Here is a 23,402-nt window from a genome sequence, read left to right as displayed (position 1 = left end):
TTAGGAGCATCTTGGGTTTATACCAAATAATTTGAATTCAATTTTCAATAGTATCACCTCTGTTCCTTATTCCATCCAAACCGTGGACAACTATAGTGCCAAGTAAATAAGACAATTCCTGCCCTCAAAAAATTATCATACAGGGCGAAGAGACCCATAAACAGATAATTATACTAGAGTATATTAGGATGCAGTGATAGAATATTGAGTCAGTCAAGATTTATTGATTACATATTTGTGCCTGACTAGGTCTGGTACTGTGTTTATACACTTAACAAAGTGAAACAACAAAGTGCAAAATAGGGAGTATTTTAGAGGGTGCAACAAAAACACGTATCTGGGATACGAAACTTTGAGGGAGGATCAGGAAGGCTCCCTAAGGTCCCCTGAGCTGGAAGGATGTATAGGAGTTAGCTTCTAGAACTGCTGTTTTAAGATTCCAAGATGCTATCTCTTTAGAGATGTGGAGATCATGGTCAGATACATGACCTCAGATGTTCAGATACATGTTCAGATACATCATGTTCAGACACATCACCTTCACATGTTCAGATACATCACCTTGAAGCACATTCCCACATATTTGACAAAAACTTTTCACTTCTGGCCTCCATAGCAATGTGTAAAGATGGTAGGGTTTTTACAGAATGCTGTAGCTTGCTTTCTGTCTAGCAGCCTAAAGGCTAACTCATTAAAATTCACAGATGAATTACATGGTGGGCGGCAGAACAAATGTTTTCTACCCTGAGCCCAGCTAAGGCCTTCAAGACAGTTTCTCCCTGAATCTAAGTCACTCTTTGCAGCTGCTCAGTAGGACATGATTCAGGCTTCACCTCCTCCTCCAAATCTATCAAGACACAACCCGACCCTGGATTTTTTTGCTTTTTGTTTTTTTGTTTTTATTTTTTGGTTGTTAGCTGCATATGGTAACAAGAAAGAATAGGAAAACGATACTGGTTCCACACTTGGTTTGACTTTGGAACCATGTACATATCTTACAGGTAAGATATGTGTGTTACCTTATATCTTCCCTTTAATTTATAAAATAATTTAAATATAAAATTAAAAAAAAACTGGATGTGTACCCAGTTGATGGTTTAGCCTACAGAGAGGAAATATTCCAAGGGACTTTAAAGAGTAGTAGTTTGAGTACAGTCTCTGGTGGGGTATGTTCTAAGAACAAAAAGAACTTCAATAAGCTTGGGAGAAGTGTTGGCTGTGGTACTCTGACTGCTGTGGGATAAAGCAAATGAGCAAGAATGTGATGTTCTTATTCAATCATTACTGGGTTGGTTAATTGCCAGGATTCCTGAAGTGGCAGAAAGGAAATACAGATGTTAAGATAAAAGAGCTAAAAATCAAACTCAGAATGGGATTGGGAGCTATATATGTGCACATATGTTTGACTGTACATGTTTCTATATATTTTTTCATGGTTCAATTTGCTATGAAGGCCTAGACATAGGAACCAACTCAGTAGCTGTGAGCTCTCCTACTACCCAGATTCTACTCTTCATTTATTTATTTACTAACTTTTAAGTAAGATCCATACCTAACGTAGGGCTTGAACTCCTAACACGAAGATCAAGAGTCGCATGCTCTACCGACTGAGCCAGCAAGGTGTCCCCAGATTCTACTCTTCAGATACTTCTTCCACTAAAAGGAACTGGGGATTTTGGAATGGTTGACTCTGGATCTGGAGAAGGAAATGGAAAACATAGGCATGGTACATCACGCCATACCAGATGAGGAAGCTACCCAAAACTGCTACAGTCCTGTCTAAGGGACCTAGGAGCCAAACTTGAAGAGGATCCCATCAGCCAAAAATAGGACAACTTTAAGTAAAGGGTAGTAACCACAGTGGATTAATAGATATTATACATACATATACACATACATGAACATTTATGAGTTTATAATGGCTACTTTAAAAACTACAACAGGGGCACCTGGATGACTCAGTAGGTTAAGCATCTGACCCCTGAATTTGGCTCAGGTCATAATCTCACAGTTTGTGGGACTGAGCCCCGAGTCACACTCTGCTCACAACACAGAGCCCGCTTGGGATTCTCTCTGTCGCTCTTTCTCTGTCCCTCTCCCCCTTGAAAACATTTTTTTTTCAAAGTTTATTTGTTTGGAGAGAAAGAGAAAAATAATATGAGCAGGGGAGGGGCAGAGAGAGAGGGAGACACAGAATCCGAAGCAGGCTCCAGGCTCTGAGCTGTCAGCACGGAGCCCGACGTGGGTCTCAAACTCACAAGCCATGAGATTATGACCTAAGCCAAAGTCGGATGCTCAACCGACCAAGCCATCCAGGAGGGCCCCACCCGCCCAAATTATTTTTAAAAACATACAACAAACTGGTCATATTGGAGGATTCCAATAAATCAACTTATTATTTTAAAAATGGGTGAATAAAAGGAAATAATCAAATATTAATTTTGACTTTCTAATATTAACTGTACCACTGCAAACCAAATAGAAGTTGAGATAACTTTTTAATAAGCAATATAATCTAGCTAATAAAGAAGGAACAACAGAATTAGGACATCACATCTTTGAGAACTGTAATAAATTAATGAATCTAGGCACTGATTATCAATGGCTACCAAAATCACAAAAGAGAAACAGTCAGATATTATGTACCTCTTGATGGAAATACCACCACCTAGAAAGTTATTGTGGGCTGAACTGCCCCCCCCCCCCCCACCAAATTCATGTGTTGAAGTCCTAACCCCTAGTACCTCAAAATGTGACTATATTTGGCGATGGGGCCTTCAAAGAGGGACTTTTTATTTATTTATTTATTTATTTATTTATTTATTTAATTTATTTTTTTTTTAATGTTTATTTTTTATTTTCAGAGTGGGAGAGAGAGAGAACGTGAGCATGAGTGGGGGAGGGGCAGAAAGAGAAGAATAGAGAGAATTCCAATCAGGCTTCATGCTGTCAGCACAGAGCTCAACATAGGGCTCAATCCCACCAACTGTGAGATTATGACCTGAGCCAAAATCAAGAGTTGGAAGCTTAACTGACTGAGCCACCCAGGCATCCCTCAAAGAGATATGTAAATTAATAAGGCCATCAGTTAGTCCCTAATCCAATATGACAGATGTCCTTATAAGAGGAGATTTGAACACATACACACACACACACACACACACATACACACACACATGTGCAGGGAAGATCACGTGAAGACACAGGGAGGAGACAACCACCAAGTCAAGGAGAGAGGCCTTAGAAGAAACCAACTCTGCCAACACCATGATCTTGGACTTCTAGCCTCCAGAATAGTGAGAAAATATATTTCTATTGTTTTAGACACCCAGTCTGTGGTACTTTGTTATAGAAGCTTTAGCAAATTAATACAGCAGTCTTGCCCCCAAAACCCAACGTGACTTAGATCAAACCTCTAAATCCAACTAACAACGTACAGGAAATAAGCTGGCAGCAGAAAATGTTAAATGACATCATGGAGATGTCAGAAGAATGTATTGTGGGAAGTTTTATAGGACATGTGGCCCAGTCTCTTCAACAAATAAATAGCAAGAAAGAGAAGAGAAGGGATAGGAGAGGTGGGGGGAGGTATAGAAGGAGAAGGAGAAGAGATGAAATAGAACCTACGAATTAAGAGAAACTCAAAAGATTTATCAACCAACTGAAGGTGTCAAACTTATTTGGATTCTGTTAAAAACATACAAACAGAAGGAACTAAAATTTTGAATGCTGACTATACAGTGAAATTGTTAAAAAAATTTTTTAAGTTTCTTTTTTTTTAAAAAAACTTATTCATTTTTAAGAGAGTGAGAGACAGAGTGTGAGTGGGGGAGGGGCAGAGAGAGAGGGAGACACAGAATCTGAAACAGGCTCCAGGCTCCGAGCTGTCAGCACAAAGCCTGATGTGGGGCTCGAACTCACGAGCCACGGATGCTTAACCGACTGAGCTACCCAGGCGCTCCAAGAAAAAGAGTTTTTAAATTGTTGAGAGTCATACCAGAAAGATATGATATCTTAGAGGGGCAAGATTAGTAAGTAGGATAGAAAGGAAATAAGACTGGCTATAAATTAAAGTGTTTTAAGTTGGGTGATGGGTACCTAGGGATCTTTAAACTAATTTGTCTCTTCTTATGTATATAATATTGAAATCTCCAAAGTGACTAAAATGAAATTGTATCAATTTTATCCTTAGTTAATGAAGGTCAAGATTCACCATCTGGATAGATAAACTTGTCCAAAACTAAATTGAGTCAATACTGTTACAGTCTTCCAGCTAACCTTCACTTGGATGGCTGTCAAGCAGCTGAAATAAATGTTGCTCTCCTTCCTTTGCCTTTTGGTTCTCTGATACTCACACAAATAAGTAAGTGGTGCCCAGGAAGCACCAGCATGAAGAGAAGCCCCGGACTTGATAATCTCAGAAGTCCTTAGCTGCTGAAATTGGCAGAACTTCCTGAGTGTCGTATATAAAATCTCTCATTTCTCTAGCAACACTAGGAATTATATTCCACATTCCTAAAATGTCAATTCCTAGTCAATCCAATATGCTGCCATTTCTGGTAAGATGTGGGACAGCTGCCTCTGAGTCTATGTGCTGGAGAGACAGTCACTTCATATAAATCATTTTAAAATACTGAATGAGAGTCAATGAACACCTCTGTGTACTTCTACACCGTGGACACACTCTCGGCAACAGGAGCCTTGTGGAGTAAGCTATTCCACAAAGGAAGACAACGTGTTTGATTTCGATTGCATAACCCGTGGAACTGGAAGCCCAGCTGGCACCCAGAAGGGCAACCAGCAACGTGCTGGTGACATCACTGTGGCAAGGACAGCATTTTTCACATTCTGGAGCTCGGAGAAGACAATCTGGCAAAGTAATGAAAAAGTGTTCACTTAGGGTAATGTGAAATCTTTCTTGTTTAAATTAATTCTTTACTTCAACATAGTGGTAGAATATTTAACAAGCCTTTTGAATAAAGTGGTTTCACTTCCTATGAAGTAACACAATAAATCAAACCAAAACAATCACAATCCGAGGTCTGAAGCATATGGTGTGTGTAATTTTACAGAATTGCACCAGCCTTTGATGCTTTCCTTCTAGAAGAAAGTCTGAGAGTGGGCTTTTTCTACTTAAAAGAAAAATATTCTTACCGTTCGCGATCTCTTTCTTTTAAAAATAGCTTTTAAGCGATATTCTTATGTTTGAAATATGCTGGCAGTTTGGGAAGACTTCTCTTGTGTTTTCCCAAACACTTCTTTGGGAAGCAATTTCTTTTCTATCCTTGAGGCAGTATATGTTTCATACTAATGTGAATTACACACTTCTGTTTATACATTTAAATAATCCTATCCACTTTTGCAAAACAGTTTGTGCTCATAGATACGGAGACCTGTTTAATAAATTTGTTTTTGAATTGCTAATGACATAGAACTGTCATAGGCATTTTTGCTCTTTGGGGAAGAAGGGCACTATTAACCAAGAATAAAAGATTCAAACAAACATAAAAGCTTATCTTCTACATTTCATCATGAACGATGAACTTCATCACGAAGTGTATTGTAGTCAAATAACCTCTTAGTAATCATTCCACTCATCCAGGTACAGCAGTAAATAAGCAATTGTTTATTCATATACTAATGTCTTTGCCCTTTTGCCATGTGTCCATTTTACATAGACTGCCAGCTTTCTCTACAGTCTCCCAGAGGACCTGCTACACTACCAAACACAGACCAGGTGTTTGGTCAATAAACTCTAGCTAAGAAAACTAATAGCTAATAAGCTCTAGTTGTCTACTTGTCTAAAGACAGAATCAGCATATAGATAGCTCTGCATCTTTGATGCTATAAATTATCCCAAATTGTCCTAATCATTCAACTGAATATTACTTTGAACATGTATCTTAAATAGGTTAAGTTACAACTCAGAGGTGGCACATCAATTTTCCTAGTTTCCTGAAGACAGAACATTAAACAAGTAAGCATGACATATGCCTTCCAGATAAATCTCTATAAGCTCCTTTGAATAGGAATTACTAAAAATTAGCTTCTTTTATAAGCCTCTTTTTCTTTCCACTCAGTAGGAATCTCCTGGGCAACAATGAACCTCGGATAAATTCTATTGACGTTAAATTTTCTCCATGAATAATTGCTGAATATAATTGCACACTCATTTTGTTTGTCCAAATATGAAATATCCAGAAAATATGTTTTTAATAATCTCTATGACAGCTGTTGATCTAGGATCAAGGAAGTGTTATCCCAGAGGATTAAGTTTATGTCTTTTGAAAACAAGACACAGCATCATCCTGCATGATTCTATAGGGGCAGGGAAAGAAGATCAATGTATAAGCGATAAGGTTGGACTTAACTAAACTGACTTGCAGCACCCCAATTTCCTCAGTTCTTCCTCAAGATATATTCTCTCTAGAAGGGCCAGGTAATAACGCTTTATAGTACCTCTCCCCGACTGGGTGAACTGGAAGCCTGGTCTCTGCTTGTGGAATAAAAGGAAACAGCAAGGCAGAGTCTAAGAGAGTATTTTCTCAGGCAGCTGGTGTCTGAAATCATACGACATATGTGACTGCCTATGTCAGCAGGAACACCCACTCCATCTATGTAGAAGGCCAATTCATAAAAGGAAAAAATACAATTAAAAACATCTTTAAAGCCCTAATGGTAATTCCTTGGCAGATTCTGACTTTAGGTGGAGACTACACCATAAATTCAGAAAGATCTTTAAAAAAACAGGGGTCTTATTTTCTTGAAAATGTTCCAAAGAGAAAATAACAGAGAGAGAGACAAGGCCTGTTCTCCCAGAAAGCATAGATCATGCCAAATGATTTCTAAATGTGTTTCTCAAAAATTTCCATGTGCCATCCACGGCTGTTGAGTACTTCTGGAAATGGAAAGAGCAGAAATCAATGACCCTGTGAGAAAGCAAACATTTAAGGGAACTAGCCTGCTGAGAAAATAGGTAGTCACGCTTTTCAGTCACCATACAGATACAGCAGCAGTCTCTCCACAGGCCAGATATACACAGTTACATCATTTTATGATGCTGCAGGGAAAATGTTGAGGCCCTAAGGGGAAGTTTCCATATATTTCGCTCTTTGAAACTCAAGTGAATAACTTTCTGGGTCTATATTAGACAACCAGACTGACTCACTGGAACCTAAACAGTTAGTAATTTGTTTCTTTAACTGTGGAATCCAGAAGACCATAATTTTACCACTTATTAGAACTATTTTTAGCCAACCAGAGGGAATCCAAAAGATGTCCAAATAGTGGAAAAAGCTTTGCTCTTGGGAAAGACTGATGCTGGGTGGTCAGTCTCCAGAATAAGCAGCTACTTTGATCAGTTTAAGTAAACATATTAATTCAAGCTGGTTATTTCTCCAACATACTGAGAGTTCACTGAATCGTTGGGTCATGAATCAAAGAGGCTGCCCGGAGTTTCCTATGGGTCCAACTCTAGTTATAAAAAAGGCGGGAACCCCAAAGACTGAGCAGAGCACCACCCCTAGCAGAGCCCTGTTCTCAGCTATCCAGAGTGTTTTCTCTGGCAGAAGTGTCTAAATGAAAGTTGTTTGTCCCATCAGTTTTAGACAGTTACATAAGCGAGGCCCAGCCAGTCATTTCCTAACTTAGCCCTGAAATCTATTTTATCTTCTCAGCCCATTTCTCCGCTGTCCAGGCAGCTAGGAAAATTTTGGTCATTTCCCAAGTAACCAACAATTTTTAAGGAAAATTCAGACATGTGTTATTATAAAAATAATACATGTTCACGGCTTTTAAAATTCAAACAGCAAAAGAGAGAGTATGAATTTAAAATCAATTCCACCTCATTCCAAACCCTCCATCACGGACCGTCACAGACCCTCCCGCTGGAGGTAACTACAAAGCTATTTCTTTGTATCTTTATACAAGTGAACAAAATGGACCAAAAACACGTTCTAGGTCAGGAACTCTGCTAGACATTGGAAACACACAAAAGTAAGAAACAGTTCCTTCCTTTTACTTGCAGATTTACTGAGAGTGAGAGTCACCATGACGACACCAGCATAATAGGTATACCACGTAGTATGGGGAACAAAGTAGGTCATGACTGTGGCCCACTGTGGAAGGTCAGGCCTTGTAGAAGATGTAACACGAGCTACATTATGAAGGCGTGGGAAATAAAAAGGAGAACGTGGAAGTGGAGCTAGGAAAGGAACCTCAGCCACAAGGAATTGCATAAGCAAAGGCATGATGTGTTGAGGTGTGGCTAAAACGGGCTACTGGTTCAGGGGTGCGGTGGGAGGCAAGACTGGAAATGCAGGACAGGGGCCAGATTGTGTACCGTTTCAAATGCCATAACCAAAGATTTTACGCTTAATTCTGGAGGCAACAAACTGTTGTTTTTATGTTTTCAAGTAAGAAAGTGATATAATCAAATCTGTGTGTTAGAAAGAATACCTGGCACATGATGAGCGTAGAAAACTGTTTGCTGAATGGATGGAGTGGAGAAAGGGGAGGCCGAAGGAAGGAAGACTGGTGATATTGTAATCATCGCAATGAAGGGAGCCAGAATTATAGAGGTGGGCATGGCGAGATGGTTTAGAGAAAGACTCAGTGGGGCTTGGCAACCAATTAAATGTGGAGGAACGGAGGAGATGTAAAAGTCGAAGGCGATTCTGATTGTCTCTTTTGGGTGGCTGTGTATATGGTTATGTCATTGCTCAAAATAGGGAATATGGGAAGGGGAGGGTATTTGAGGGAGGAGCAGAGGTAGGGAGATGGGGAAATGAGGTGAGAGGCAATAAATGGCCAACACTTTATTGAATTTCTACCACGGGTCAGATACTGTTTTAAGTGCTTTATAAACATTAACTCATGAAACTCTCATGAAGAGTAGTATTATAATATTACCCCCATTTTACAGATGAGATTGCATAAGCTTAGAATCCAACAGCTGAGTTCACGTCCCAGCTCTACTGCTTTTTAACTGTTTGATCTTGGATAAACTGCTGAGTCAATCTAACCTCAGCTGTAAAAAGCAGAAAATTATATCTACCATATGGGATTCTTATGAAAATTAGAGGTAATACATATCAAGCAACTAGCATAGTTCCTGGAAGCTCATATATCTTAATGAATGCTAGAAATTATTACTAGTTATGAGATATCCTGGTACTATGATCAGTAAGAATCTTGGAATTTGTGTTTAAATTACAGAGGTGAAAGTAGAAATTTTTGACATCAGTATTTTGATGTGGGTTGGATCACTGGATGTAAATGCTGTTTCCTGGTTTGGAGATGGGTGGTAGCATACCAAGAGATGAGAATCAAGGATGGAATTCTGGGGGATACCAATGATAAAGAAGCGAAAAGAATAAGAGATTCTTCTAAAAGAATGTAGATGAAGTAATATAAGGAGAGGAGAGACATAAAGAGAAGAACTTTGGAAGCCCAAGTGGAAAAGAGGGAGGTGGGCAATGTCAACAACTGCAAAAGCTTCTGGGAAATCATACTAGAAAGTCTGAGAAGAGATGGTTTGATCTGGCAGATGGGAAGGAGGCTGCTGTTGGCTGAGGTAAGAATCATCACAATGAAGTAATGGCAACAGAAAGCAGAAGGCAGAATATGGAGGAGGTGCAAATGAAGAAGTGGAAACAGAAGACACAGACAATTTCTCCTTAAACAGTGAGCCTCCATGACACTTTAAAATAATTCTGTTTGGGAAGCACTTCAGGCATAGTGCATTAAGGACCTCCAAAAATATACTCTTCCAAAAAGAAATAAGAGCACTGGGCAAAAATTGTCAAAATTACTTTTTTAAAAAACATTGGAAGCTAATAAACAAATACTTCCAATGATCCATGGAGTATTTATTTAAGAAAAAAATCACTGTGTCTCAGAAAGAACAATGATCTTTGGGTATTTTTAAAATTTTTTAACGTTTATTTTTTGAGACAGAGAGAGTGCGAGAGAGAGAGCAAGAGACAGAGCGTAAGTGGGGGAGGGGCAGAGAGAGAGGGAGACACAGCATCCCAAGCAGGCTCCAGGCTCTGAGCTGTCAGCACAGAGCCCTATGGGGGCTCGAACTTACAGGCCGCAAGATTATGACCTGAGCCCAAGTCAGACGCTTAACTGACTGAGACGCCCAGGTGCCCTGATCTTTGGGTATTTTAAATCTAAACTGCTCTATAGACAAACCAAGAAACGGACTCTTAACTATAGAGAACAAGCTGATGGTTACCAGAGGAAGGTGAGTGGGGGGATGGGTGAAATAGGTGATGGGGATTAAAGAGCATACTTATGATGAGCACTGAGTAATGTATAGAATTGTTGAATCACTATATTGTACACCTGAAAATAATATAAAACTGTATGTTAACTATACTTGAATTAAAATAAAAAACTTAATAAATTAAAAACAAAATAAATCTCTCTATTCCCATTCTCCCTTCTCAGCTCCATGGTGGCCTTGAAAAAACCAATAGCTTCACAACCATGGTAGCTATGAAAACTAGAAGCCTACCAGTCACTGGAGGGGAAACATGGGTTTGAAGCTCCTTGAAAAAAACTCATGCTCAGAGAAATGTCATATATGATCCATCTTGAAAATCCCTGGAAAAGCTCCATTCTCAGGGCTTGTCGTTATTTGACCTGACTGTGTGAAGCAGCTGTGTCTCATGGGCATTCATCAAAAACCATTAGCAGCAGCTGTTTGATACCACAGCTGCCTGAGGGGACAACACCAGTGGGGCAAACAAGGAGAGGGCTACAAATATTAAAGTGAAAAACTGAGAAGTGAGATGTTCATACGGGATTTTGTTTTTTTTTAATTTTTTTTTTAACGTTTTTATTTATTTTTGAGACAGAGAGAGACAGAGCATGAACAGGGGAGGGTTACAGAGAGAGGGAGACACAGAATCTGAAACAGGCTCTAGGCTCTGAGCTGTCAGCACAGAGCCCGACGCGGGGCTCGAACTCACGGACTGTGAGATCATGACCTGAGCCGAAGTCGGACACTCAACCGACTGAGCCACCCAGGCGCCCCCATAGGGGATTTTGAAAGGCTCCAACATATGCCTAGAAATCTAGGAGGCTATGCACACGCGCAGTGCTGTGCACGTGCTGAGGAAAAACCCAAGAAGGTCCTAATCTCTCACCTTTGGCTAATCTTGAAGCTCTATGCAAACAGGAAATGAAGGCTAAGGTGGAGTTGTCAGCTGCCTGCCAAAGCACTAAAGGCACGGTCTCTACACACACAACGGCCAGAAGACATATTGATTTGAGACATCTAAGGAAATTTCTATCCAATCAGTAGATGATCACCGAGCTAACTGGGCAGGAAATTCAGGAGGCACACATGACAAAATTTAGACAATTAGTCCAGGAAAATCACTTAAACAACAAACAGCAACAACAAGACCTAGGGAGGGGAAAGAAATCTCATGTGTAGAATTGGCATTATATTATTTGAAATGTGGATTTTTCAACAAAGAGGTAGGAGACAAACTTTGATGGTACAAAGTAGGGTGATAAAGGCTACAAGAGGGTATCCCAGAGTGGAGTGTTGAATCCCAAATGGGGTGAGGAGAACATGTACAAGGTGGGGATGGTGGTAGCAATGAGACATTGATTACTGACAGGAGGACTAAGCAAATAGGTAAATACATAAAGAGAATGGGAATCGGGTTTCCCACCATAGGAGAAGTGAGTTACAAATATGTAAAGGGAGAAAATGAGAATAAACCCTCTAATGCACCCTGTGTAATATTGTCTCAGAAGGTTGTGTGACAGTGATACCTCAACACTAAGAGGAATACCTAATACCCGGATCTTGGTTTCTAAATATCATTCTCCATTAAAGGAAACCAGAGTTTCTTCAAGAAATGGATTGTTCCAGAGCTGGGGAAGGGATAGATGAACCTGAAACATCTTTTTTTGCTAAAAAAGTAAGGAAGTGCTCAAAGAATGATGGGAGCAGTCATAAGGACACAGAAGCCAGATTGAAAGAGTTCTCTCTAGCCAAATCTGGGACAACCTGAGCATGAAAATGAATGTTATGAATGGATTATAACCCAATGAATAAAATAGGAAATGATGAGTCCAAACTGATGTTAATTAATTGGACATTTGACACGGGATGAGGTTTTTACATAACTTCAAAGCTTTTTCTCACAAAATACTAAAAACAAAAGAGAAAAGTAATTTTACAAAAGAGAAGCATGACAGATACCACCTGAACCAAGTGACCTTAGTGAATCTTGCTAATAATAGGATGTGATACCATCGCCATTTTGTGTTATTCCTGCCCCAAAATGCATAGCCTGAATCTAGTCAAGAGAAAACATAAGATAAACCCAAACTGAGGAACATCTACAAAATAACTGGCCTGTGTTCTTCCAAAGTATCAAGGCTGTGTGAAAGTCATAGGAATATCAGGAAAGGGTTCCAGATTTAAGACTAAAGAGATGAGAAAACTAAATGCAATGTGTGGTTCTTAAATGGATCCGTTTGCAAAACGGACGTTATTGGGAAACTTGAATGGTGTCTGAGGGTTGGGTAGTGGCAGTACAAACATGTTAATTTTCTGATTTCCTCTGATTTCTCCTGCAGTTTCACTGGGGAATAACAATGGACACACATCACCGCATAAGTTTAAGATGTAGAGCATGATAGTTAGATTCACATATACTTTGAAATGATCACCAAGCAGGTTTAGGTAAAATCCAGCATCTCATGTAGATGCAAAAAAGAGAAAAACAAATTTCCTTGTGATGAGAACTCCTAGAATTTACTCTCTTAATAACTTTCCTATACACCACACAGTAGTGTTAAGCTATAGTCATCACGGTGCACATTACCTCCCCAGTGCTGCTACATCTTGTGACTAGAAGGTTACACCTTTGGACTACTTTCTTCTAATCTCCCCTCCCCAAACCCCACTCATGCCTCTGCCTCCATGTCTGATTTTCTCTTTTTTTCCTATGAGTTTGGTAGTTTTTGTTTTTAGATTCCACATATAAGTGAGATCACACGTTGTCTTTCTCTGACTTATTTAATTTAGCATAATGCCTTCAAGGCCCACTCATGTTGTCACAAATGGTAGGATTTCCTCATTTTTTATGGCTGAAGCTTATTCCATTGTGTATGTATACCACAACTTCTTCATTCTTCCATCCACCGATGGACATTAAGGTTGTTTCCGTGTCTTGGCTATTGCAAGTAATGCTTCTATAAACATGGGACAGCAGTTATCTTTTTCAGTTAATGTTTTCATTTCCTTTGGATATCCTCCCAGACATAGAATAGCTGGGCCATATGGTAGTTCTATTTTTAATTTTTTGATGAACTTCCATACTCTTTTCCATAGTGGCTGTCCCAGTTGACGTTCCCACCAACAGAGCACAAGGATTCCCTTTTCTCCACATCCACACCAACATTTTTTGTCTATTGTCTTTTTGATGATGACCATTCAAACAGGTGTGAGGTGATATCTCATTGTGGTTTTAACTTGCATTTCCCTAATGATTAATAATGTTTAGCATCTTCTTATGTGCCTGTTAGCCATTTGTATATCTTTGGAAAAACTGTCTATTCAGGTCCTTTGCCCATTTTGGGGGGGGGGGTGCACTATTTGTTGTTGTTCTTTGCTAGTGAGTTGTATGAATTACATATTGTGGATATTGACACATTAGCAGATATATGGTCTCAAATAAATTTTCCCATTCTGTAGGTTGTCTTTTTACTCTGTTGATTGTTTCCTTTGTTGTGCAGAAGCTTTTTAGTTTAGTGTGGTCCCACTTGTTTATTTTTGCTTTTATTGCTTGTGCTGATTTCCTTCTGACATTGACCGTTACACTGAAATTATGTAGAATGTCCTTATTTGTAGGAATTAACACACTCAAGTATTTGGGAATGATGGATATCATGTCAATTATGTACTTCTAAATTGCTCAGGAAAAAAAAAAAAAGCTTTTTTACTGTGCTTCCACTTTCCTGCAAGCTTGAAATTATTTCAAAAAGAAATAAATCTGACCCTTAGGGGCCTACTTAATATAAGAACTAATAGTAAGACTGTTACACTAAGAATATTTGGTTTTATTTATTTTGGGGTCTCTGTGTTTGTATTGGCTGCTGTGGGTTTGTATACCATGGAATCATTGATGATGGCCTACCATTCATTCTCCAAACCCCTCTGGAGCCAAACCTTCTGCTCCTTGGCTTACCTCTTTTGACTTTTGTGGCTTGGTTGTTAAGTTCAATATAGTGCGTATAAATCTCCATAGTTGATGTGGCTATTGTTTTTATAAGCTCTTCAAAATCTTTGGATTACAACTTATTTTTAGCTTTCCATTGCTCCTGGGGATTCAAGATTCGGGGATGTACGATATTCTGAATTTGAAATAGAAGATTATAAAATATTTTAGCACTGAAATGAAGGCTGCTTGCATGCAAGGATTTTCCTTTTCTATTTGGTATAATTACTTCTAGAATACGTTATTTTTACTTAAAACTTTTCAAGATTTTATTTAAATTCCAGTTAGTTAACATAGAGTATAATACTAGTTTCAGGTTGTAATGTATTATTTTTAATGAAAATGTGGCACATTTGCATGAAGTAGTTCTCCTATGAATCATTAATCAAGCTAATAGAAACTACAAACAATACCTGTTCATACATTCTACCCACTAGCGACTGCTAGTCCTTTAAACTTTCTTGAAATGATTCCCAGCTATTAATCTTGTTTGTTTCTAAATAACAAAACGCAGACAAACCAAACTGTAGGGATCCGCTTCTGCGTGCCCGCTGGTGGCAAGAGAGAGAAGAGGCTGGCAGGCACTTGGAGGGGAGTGGGCAGGAAAGAACCTCTGCAGTAACTCAGCTCTGATCTTCTCCCCCCTTCCTCATTACTTCGTCCACCACAGACTAGTTGAGTGTCAACTATGAGTCATTCCAAGTAATGAGCACTGGGGGTCCAATGATGAACGAGAAACATGCTGGGCTCTGGAAGGAGCGCTGAGTTCAGAGGGAGAGAGAGGGCTGCATAGACACTTAGGTATATTCTAATAGTTTCTACAAAAAAGTCAAATACAATGCACTATCAAAGGAGAAAAATGGCTGCCTGACAGGAATAAGAAAAGTCTTTACAGAAAAGGTGATGTTTAAAGTCTTGGCTGCAGTTTGTCAGGAGAGGACGAGGGAGGGAATTACAGGCAAAAGGAGAAACTGAAGCACAAGGCTGAAAGTCTGAAAGCGTGACTTCTTCAGAGTTCCCAGAGGAAAGGGTGCATGCACAATGCAGCACTGTGTGGGTGTCTGAGAGGAGGGATGGGCTGAGCACAGACCAGAAAGGCCCATGTGGGCAGACCATTTAAAAAAAGAAAACAGACAAAAAACAGAGAGCAACGTCACACACCCCTGTGTGCTGTGCTAAAGAATTTGGACTTTATCCTGAAGGCTATGGGGGGTCAGTGGAGGGTTGCTGGAGAATGACATGGTCAGCTCCCTCTCTGTGCAGGGATCTGTGATTCTAGGGAGTGGAAGGGAGTGTCTGGCCCCTCCCCCCAACCCCTGCACTGGGACAATTGCTGGCTCTCTCCCTGCAGTTAGCTCCCTGCTCGAAGGATACCTCCCACTCTTCAGCCCACCCCCACAAAAACAGCATGCCTGGCATTTTCTATTCCTTATCTGGCTTTTGTCTTCATGATACTTCCTAAATATCTGACTTGCCTGTTTGTTGTCTGCCTCCCATACTGGCATATAAGCTCTATAATAATAACAGACACTTTGTTCTATTATTGCCGTCTCCCCAGCACCTCGTTCTGGTGCCGGGCATAGTAAATGCACCTATGTTCTTGAAAGAGTGAAGGGTAATACAAACCTGCCATTGATCTTGGTCCAAAGAACTTGGGAACCATAAACCTCAGATTCTAGGAAAGGAAATTTGCTGTGGCCAGGAGGTTCTGAGTCCCCAGGCAGAGGAATGGTGGGGTAAGGGGCTCTAAGAGGCTCTCCAGAACAACAGGCTTCCAAATGAGATGGTAAATCCCATCCTGGGATCCTTTTTGCTTTTTCCCCAGAGGTGGCCTTTTTTTTTTTTTTTTCCAATGTTTATTTTTTATTTTTGTGAGGCAGGGGGAGGGGCAGAGAGAGAGGGAGACACAGAATCAGAAGCAGGTTCTAGGCTCTGAGCTGTCAGCACAGAGCCCAATGCAGGGCTTGAACTCACAGACTGTGAGATCATGACTTGAGCCAAAGTTGGATGCTTAACTGACTGAGCCATCCAGGCACCTCAGAGCTGGCCCTTTATAATGGGAAGGCAGGACTTAGATAGTATTCTAATTTAGGGATGTTGGAACCTAGACCAGGATTTCAATGGGGAAAGAGAATGAAGCGTAGATCTTTCCTCTAACAACACTGTCCAATGTCAGGCTCTGGAATCATGAAGTTAGGTTTTTTTCTGAATTCCCCTGAGATCTCAAGATAGAGAGACCATGTCCTGCAGAACTCATAGGTCTCATGAGGTCTCAGCTTGAACATGCCTCCCTGAGCATCCTGTATGTACGGCTCTGAAGGACACGAAGAGCAGTCATGATACAGGGGTGAATTCATGAACAAGGTTCCTAGATAGGTATCTATCCTGGGAGGTGGTTTCCTGAGCCTCCAGCAGCTGGCTGGAGTGGCCTAGGCAGTGGCCTAGGCAGAGTCCAGAAACTTCTCAGAACACTGGCTGATGGCTCAGGTCCTTAGCTTTGTCAAGCCACATGGCTAGAAATCCTCTCGAATCACAAGAGAAACAGACAAATCTTGAATCATAAGACAGACAAATCTCAATTCTCTGGAAACTAATGACCTTGTTTCTAGATCTTTCCAATTTGAGAACCAACCAATTTGTTCCTGTTTCAGGCAACCAAAACCTTATATTATGGATATGCAAGGAAGATTCAGTCGTGGTTCTATTGCCTGGCATATGGGTGATTATGAGAACACCGATCAAAGAAATTCCAAAGCGGCTGTCCTTGTCAGGCAGAGCACGGCAGAATTGCCAAGAGCTTCCAAACAACCGAAGCTGCCAAAGCGACCAAGAAAGGAGGTACGATCATTTGCTTTCCTGAATCATCATAGAAAACATCAAATTATTTCCACATGAATTAGAGAATGCTATTTAATAGTAATACTGATAAACAATCAGTTTTGTGGTTCCTTTTAACCCGTGAGAACATTTTGAAATTTATATGGGATTTCCACAGTAATGCCCATACTGTGGGTAGCTGGGTATTATTCCCATTTTATAGCTAAATAAAACAAGATATTGTAGATTTCAATCCTTACAAGTGCTTATTTAACATACGGGTGAACCTGGAGAAAATAGCCTTCTCCTTGGTTTGCAAAAGCTGAGAAAGCTCTCAGCGTATGAAATGGAGGTAAATCTGTAAGTCCTGTCAAGACTGTTGTAGACTGTTTTGTGATACTTCCTAAAAGAGTATATCAGTTCAAATTCAAGTTTTTCCCATTACTATCTAGGAAACCTTGAGCAGGTTGCATAGTTTCTCTATATGGGTTTTTTTGTAAGTGAAGTGGGGAATTAGTATTTGTACAGAATATTTGATAAGATTGCTCGTAAGAATTAAGTAAAGAATGTGTAAGTATATACAAATGAATAATTATTTCCTAGGGTCCTTTTGCATAATTCCACAGCACAATGCATTTTATAGTAATCCAGTATTTCCATATTGAGTCTCATTTCCACAAAAGAAAAGAAATGGGATAACTCTCATTAATCCAAAGATTCCTATTTCCTACATGAAGACAGACAGTCTCCTTGCTCCATCGAAGAATCTTGCCAACTCCCTAAGACGACTGCTTGCCCTCCGTCACCAGAGATCTGATTCATTAGCAATTAATTACATCTATTTGAAACATTCTGTGAAGGAGCCATGGAAGTCCTCCTTGGTAGATCCTGACCCCAGGGGCACTTTGTATTAAAAAAGGGAGCAGTTCAGCTGCTAACATTCCTCGGTGGTCTGATTTTTGGGCTGGTTCCAAATGAAATGATTTATTGTAGTGTGTGTGGATGAAGGTTGGGTTAGTTACCTTCCGTCACTGAACTAATTTTGTGTAGGATTAGAGCAATCATGGATTAAACAATCCCAAATGTCTCCTTCTATCATTCACTAAATCCAATGGAGAGTTGCGCATTAAAACAAACAAACAAACAAAAAAAAACGTGTTAAGACTTTTTATTTTGAAATGATTTCAAATTTACAGAAGAGTTGCAGGAATAGTACAAAGTGAACTCTGATATTCTTTATCGAGAACAGTCACTTGTTTATTTGCTTTAATGCTTTCTAAATGTGTGTGTGTGTGTGTGTGTGTGTGTGTGTGTGTGTACATTTGTTTTTCCAAATCATGTGAGGTTAAGTTGCAGACATGATTCTTCCTTACCCCTAAACATTTCAGGGTATATTCCTAAGAACAAAGGTGGTCTCTCATATAACCACGGTACAATTCTAAGATTTAGGGAGTTTAACATTAATACAATGTAATTATCTATAATTCATAATCAAATTTTATTAATTGAGCCAATAATGTCTTTTGTAGTTTCTCCTCATCCAGGATCCAATCTAGAATTACATATTGCATTTAGTCCCCATGTCTCCTTCAATTTAGAACAGTTCCTCAGTCTTGGTCTTTTATAGCACTGACATTTTTGAAGAGTCTAGACCAGTTCTATAGAATATCTCTTAACTTAGGTTTATCTGACGGTTTCTCATGAATAGATTCTGGTTATGTGTTTTGGGCAGGAATCTCAGCTAAGTGACATCATGTCATTCTCAGTGCTTCACATCAAAGAGGCACCTGACGAGAGTTTAACTCATTGTTAGTAAGGTTAACTCATCACTTGGACACATCTTTTCCCTTCCAGAGATAAACAAAATACTATATCACCCCAAATAATCTTTCTTTTTATAAACTAGTCTTTCTTCTAAATTTCTAGATATACATTAGAAACTTGTTCCCTATGTCCAGTTTTTGGACCATCTCATAGGATTCTTGTGGATGATACTTCAACAAGTACTCAAGCCTGCCCCCCCCCCCCCCCCCCAACGTAAATCCTCTTCAGTGAAAATGACTTGAAGCAACTGTTCTTATATATTCAAAAGCCAATAATGAATATAACATGTGTCAAGCCTCTAACATAATGCTTTACACCAGCCACCAATGAGTGGTTACCACTGCTACACTTACCTGGGATGCCAGCACATTTTCCATTTTATGCTGCAAGAATCAAAACCATGTACTGAAAACAGCCTCAATGAAATAAATGTCAATGGTACTGGGGGGCTTTGAGGGAAATCCCTTTTCTCATGAAGATAGATGGTTGAAAATGGGATATTTTATATTCACATTCTTGAGTTTGGATCTTTATTTATAAATCTACATTTGGAGCTTAATTACAATGTTTCTAAAAGTACAATTTATGATATTTAACATTATGTATCATTCTTTATACATTTATCCAAAACAAAATGCTCTTTAAAAATGCTCTTACATAGTGGGCAAATTTCTACACTGTTTCTTCTACTGTATTTCCCCCCGTTTTTGTTTTTTGTTTTGTTTTTTTTAATTTAAAGTTCAATCTTCTAGTTTATGTTATTTTCCCTTCTTGATTTTTGGTTAACTTTTTTTTCACATAAGTAATAGCCACTTAAGTGTTGTCAATTTTACGTGTATATTGCATGCACTTTTAGCACCATCCATTTCTATTTCATTTCTTTGCTTGCAAATGTTCTCATTACCCCCTTTCATTCCAATACATGGACATAATCTCAGTGATTGGTAAATTCTTTCCCTCATCTGTTCACTCACGTTGAATCCAAAGTCAATAATTCTCAAATTTTAATGTGCGTAGCAATCACTTAGGGACCGAATAAAGACACAGATTCTGATTCAGCCGGGCTGGGACAGGGCTTGGGGTCTGCATTTCTATGAACTTCTAGGCAATGCAGCTGTTGCTAGTCTGGGACCTTGAGCAGCAAGGTTTGAATTGCAGTTTGAGCTAGGAACTGGAGGGGCTTGGACCACAGGGGAAAGGGAGACAAGAAAGGACAGGCGGGGCAAAGGCAATGTTCGTGTAGTGCCTTTGGGGAAGTGCATGTGGTTCAAGATGGCTGGATAATAAATAGCACGCAGAGGGTATCTCGTGAAGTGGCTGGGGAAGAGGAACCAGCTGCGTTGTTTGAGTGCATGGTGCTAACAAGCTTGGATTTTGCTGGGCTTTCAAACAGAAGTAACAGTATTAAACTTTCATTTTTGGAGGGATTTAGACATCAGCCAGGAAGACTGATTACAACTGTTTGATATGGCAGAAAGAGGAGTTCCGAGGCATTTTGGGAAGTCAGTTGAGAAATGAAGAGGGATTGAAAGAAGGCAAAGAGAAAGGAGAAGAGGTGATGTGTCTGAGACACAAAGAAAGTAGCAGATTCAACAGTTCTCCCCATGGGAAGAGAAGGAGGCCAAAGAACATCGCAGAATTCATGAGGGGTGGGGGCAGGGTAGGGGGCAACACGCAGAGAATGAGTAGTTTGCAAAGAAGCCAGTGCCCTGTAAAACACTTAGTTGCCAACGGAAAAAGAAATTTGGGATAAAGAGGGGGCAGGAAGACCCAGAACAAAAATTTAACAAGGGAGAAACCATTTTTGTTTGCACTTTGACTACAGTCTGTAGATTGAGAACGTGCAGGTGAGAAAGGGGGACAGATGATAAATGCTGACTGAAGGTACTAAGAAAGCTGAGCGAGATGCATGGCTCTAGGAATTAACACAGCACTGCAGGGGTTAATCCTTACAGGGAGGGGGCGTTTTTGCTCCCACTGTGAAGGAAGTGCTACCTCCTTCCTTGCCATCTCAGAGGGCTTTTTCTTTTCTTTTTTTGTTTATTTATTTATTTTGAGAGAGACAGAGACAGTGCAAGTGGGGGAGGGGCACAGAGAGAGAATCCCAAGCAGGCTCCACACTGTCAGCACAGAGCCGGACGCAGGGCTCGAACCCACAGAGAAGCCGTGAGATCACCACCTGAGCCAAAACCAAGAGCCAAAACCCTTATTAATCGCCTGAGCCACCCAGGTGCCCCTCAGAGGCTTATTTCTAACACACTTTCCCTATCCTCCCACATCTCCCTTGCTGCATATACCCAAAGACTATATAGGACTTGTATCTCAGCTTTTACAGGATAACTGCTGCCTGTACTGTTTACTGTGTTAAAGATCTTTGCTTCAAAGCCTGCTTCTTATAATCTGGCATGACAATATTCTGACCACCCAACTGCTTTTGGGGGGGGGGGGTCATAATATATATCATCCTACTTATATCTGAAGTACGTGTATCAGCCAAGGTTCTTCTGAGACATAGAACCACAAAGATGGACAGATAGACTGATTGATTTTAAGGAATTAGGAATTGGCTCACAGGATTGTGGAGGCTGGCAGATCCAAGATGGGCAGGGTAGGCCAACAAGGCTGGAGACCAGGCAAGAGTGACATTGCAGCTCAGGTCCAAAGGCAGTCTGGAGGCAGAATTTCCTCTTCATTGGGGACTTCAATCTCTTAAATCCTTCAACTGACTGGATGACGCCCACCCACGTGATCGTGGGTAATCTGCTTTACTGAAAATCTATTCATTTAAAACTTAATCTCTCCAGAGAGTTAGCCTCAGCCCCTCCCCCCACTCCACCCCCAGCTCTGGCCCAAGGCAGGAGAACTGGGGCTGGGGCGTGGGATGCAGTCTGTGGTAGGGGAGCTTTGGGATGAGAGCAGTCTGCATGCTCGAAGCCCCCTTCTGTGAGAGGAGCTTCAGTACTGGCCACCAGGCAGGGGCCGGCTGGGGCGGGGAGCGAACTACAGCAGGAGCGGGAACCTCTGTGACTGTGCTTGGGTCTCTGTCCGACCCACCTCCCCTCCTGTCTCGCCTGAGACCCTCCCCCTTTCCCTGGCTTTACCTGGCGGGCGTATATTTCTTTCCTCATTGGTTCTCCCCAAAGCCGACTGAGACTAGCACAACGTGCGTGCCCCAACCTAATGGGCTCTTCAGGTCTGTCCCCTCTGTGGGGAAAGAACCCTGCTCGCACAGCAGCCCAGCCAGGTGTGCTGCCCTGTAGTTGTTAGTATCCATCTGGATCCTCAGGATCCTAGAGCAGGTTGAACCTATTATCACCCTCATTTCACAGCTGTGATCATCGAGGCCAGAGAGGTTGAGAAACTTGTCCAGTGTCACATAGCTAGTAGGCAGCCGAGTCAGGATCTGAACCCAGACAGCCAACCTTCACCCTGTCCAAAGACACCACCTGCATCTGGAGCACGGGCCATGCTAACTGAAGGAGTCTACAAGAAGGAAGCTGTAAGAAGACAATGTGGACCTTGGAAAGGAGAAGGGTTGCTGATCAGACACACGGGTCTGCAGGTGCGAAGCCTGTAACCGAGGGTTTTGCTAGAGGCAGATGACGTCTGCGGCCTCGTCCCCGCCCCACCCTGCCTCGCTCTGGGCTCTGTGACTCACTTGTTAGCAGGACTCTTGTTACTTTCCTGATTGGTAGCTCCAAGGCCCTCTGCGGAAATGCCCTGCGGGAAGTCAGCCCTCAAGTAGCAAACACTTAGGGAGAAACAGCAATTTTGTCAGTCACCTCCCTGAACCTTCATCTCCTTGCTGAAAACCAGGTCCTACCTAATACCACCCAAAGTGGGACATGTTTTAAGCAACCTCCCCCTCCCATCCCCTCTGCCTCCCAACCTGGTTTCCAGATTCTCAGGTAGCTGGCACGGCCTGATCCCTGATCGATAGGTTATTATAGGTGCTCAGTCTGTAATGCAGAACCGCCCCCCCAACCTGCCCCTTTGGCCACCAGGAAGATCTCCCTTGGACTGCTTTTTCCACTTTGACCAGCACCTAGCACTGAAATATTTGTTGAATGGATGAGTGAATTGATAAGGATTAAAGAATATATCAACCAAGCTTAGAAAATAAATCTCAATCTCATCTAAAAAGATACCTTCACAGAAACTTCCACACTGGTGTTTGACCCTAATATCTGGATATCATGGCCTAACCCAAGCTGACACATAAAATTAACTGTCACAGTACCCATCTCATCCAGGTGTGGGGATTTTCTATAACGCACCTGACAGAACAGTCTAGGCACCAGGGAACTGAGAAGCAAGGCGGCATGTATGTATGTATGTGCTTAAGTTCTTTACCAATGGCATGATTTTAAAGCTGCTGGAGGGAGTAGGGAAACACTTTTGAAATTTTCATTTAATCAATAAGGGAGTTTGAGATACCTAATGTTAGTTCTCCCTATGGTCTTTAAGATGACATGATTCAGTATGATATTATGTATGTTACAAAAATTA

At 40.8% G+C, this 23,402-nt stretch overlaps 1 protein-coding gene across 4 annotated transcripts in view; it reads left to right on the top strand.

Moving 5' to 3' along the window:
- Nucleotides 1-23,402, top strand: part of CB1H4orf45 (chromosome B1 C4orf45 homolog) — a 99,457-nt gene that overhangs the window by 67,358 nt on the left and 8,697 nt on the right. For 3 of the 4 annotated variants that reach the window (XR_007457924.1, XM_049631250.1, XM_049631249.1), the window contains exon 4: nucleotides 16,904-17,090. Coding sequence is in view for 3 of the 4 variants with exons in the window: in XM_049631250.1 (XP_049487207.1) it covers nucleotides 16,904-17,090 (187 nt within the window). In the remaining variant the exon portion in view is untranslated. Of the gene's footprint in view, nucleotides 1-16,903; nucleotides 17,091-17,806; nucleotides 18,188-23,402 lie in introns of those variants that run through there. The other variant, XM_049631248.1, reaches the window with a different exon arrangement.

This window comes from Panthera uncia, chromosome B1 (assembly GCF_023721935.1).
Source record: "Panthera uncia isolate 11264 chromosome B1, Puncia_PCG_1.0, whole genome shotgun sequence".
Classification (NCBI taxonomy): Eukaryota; Metazoa; Chordata; class Mammalia; order Carnivora; family Felidae; genus Panthera; species Panthera uncia.
The sequence above is the reverse complement of the archived record's forward strand: the minus strand, read 5'-3'. Positions and strand labels throughout refer to the sequence as shown.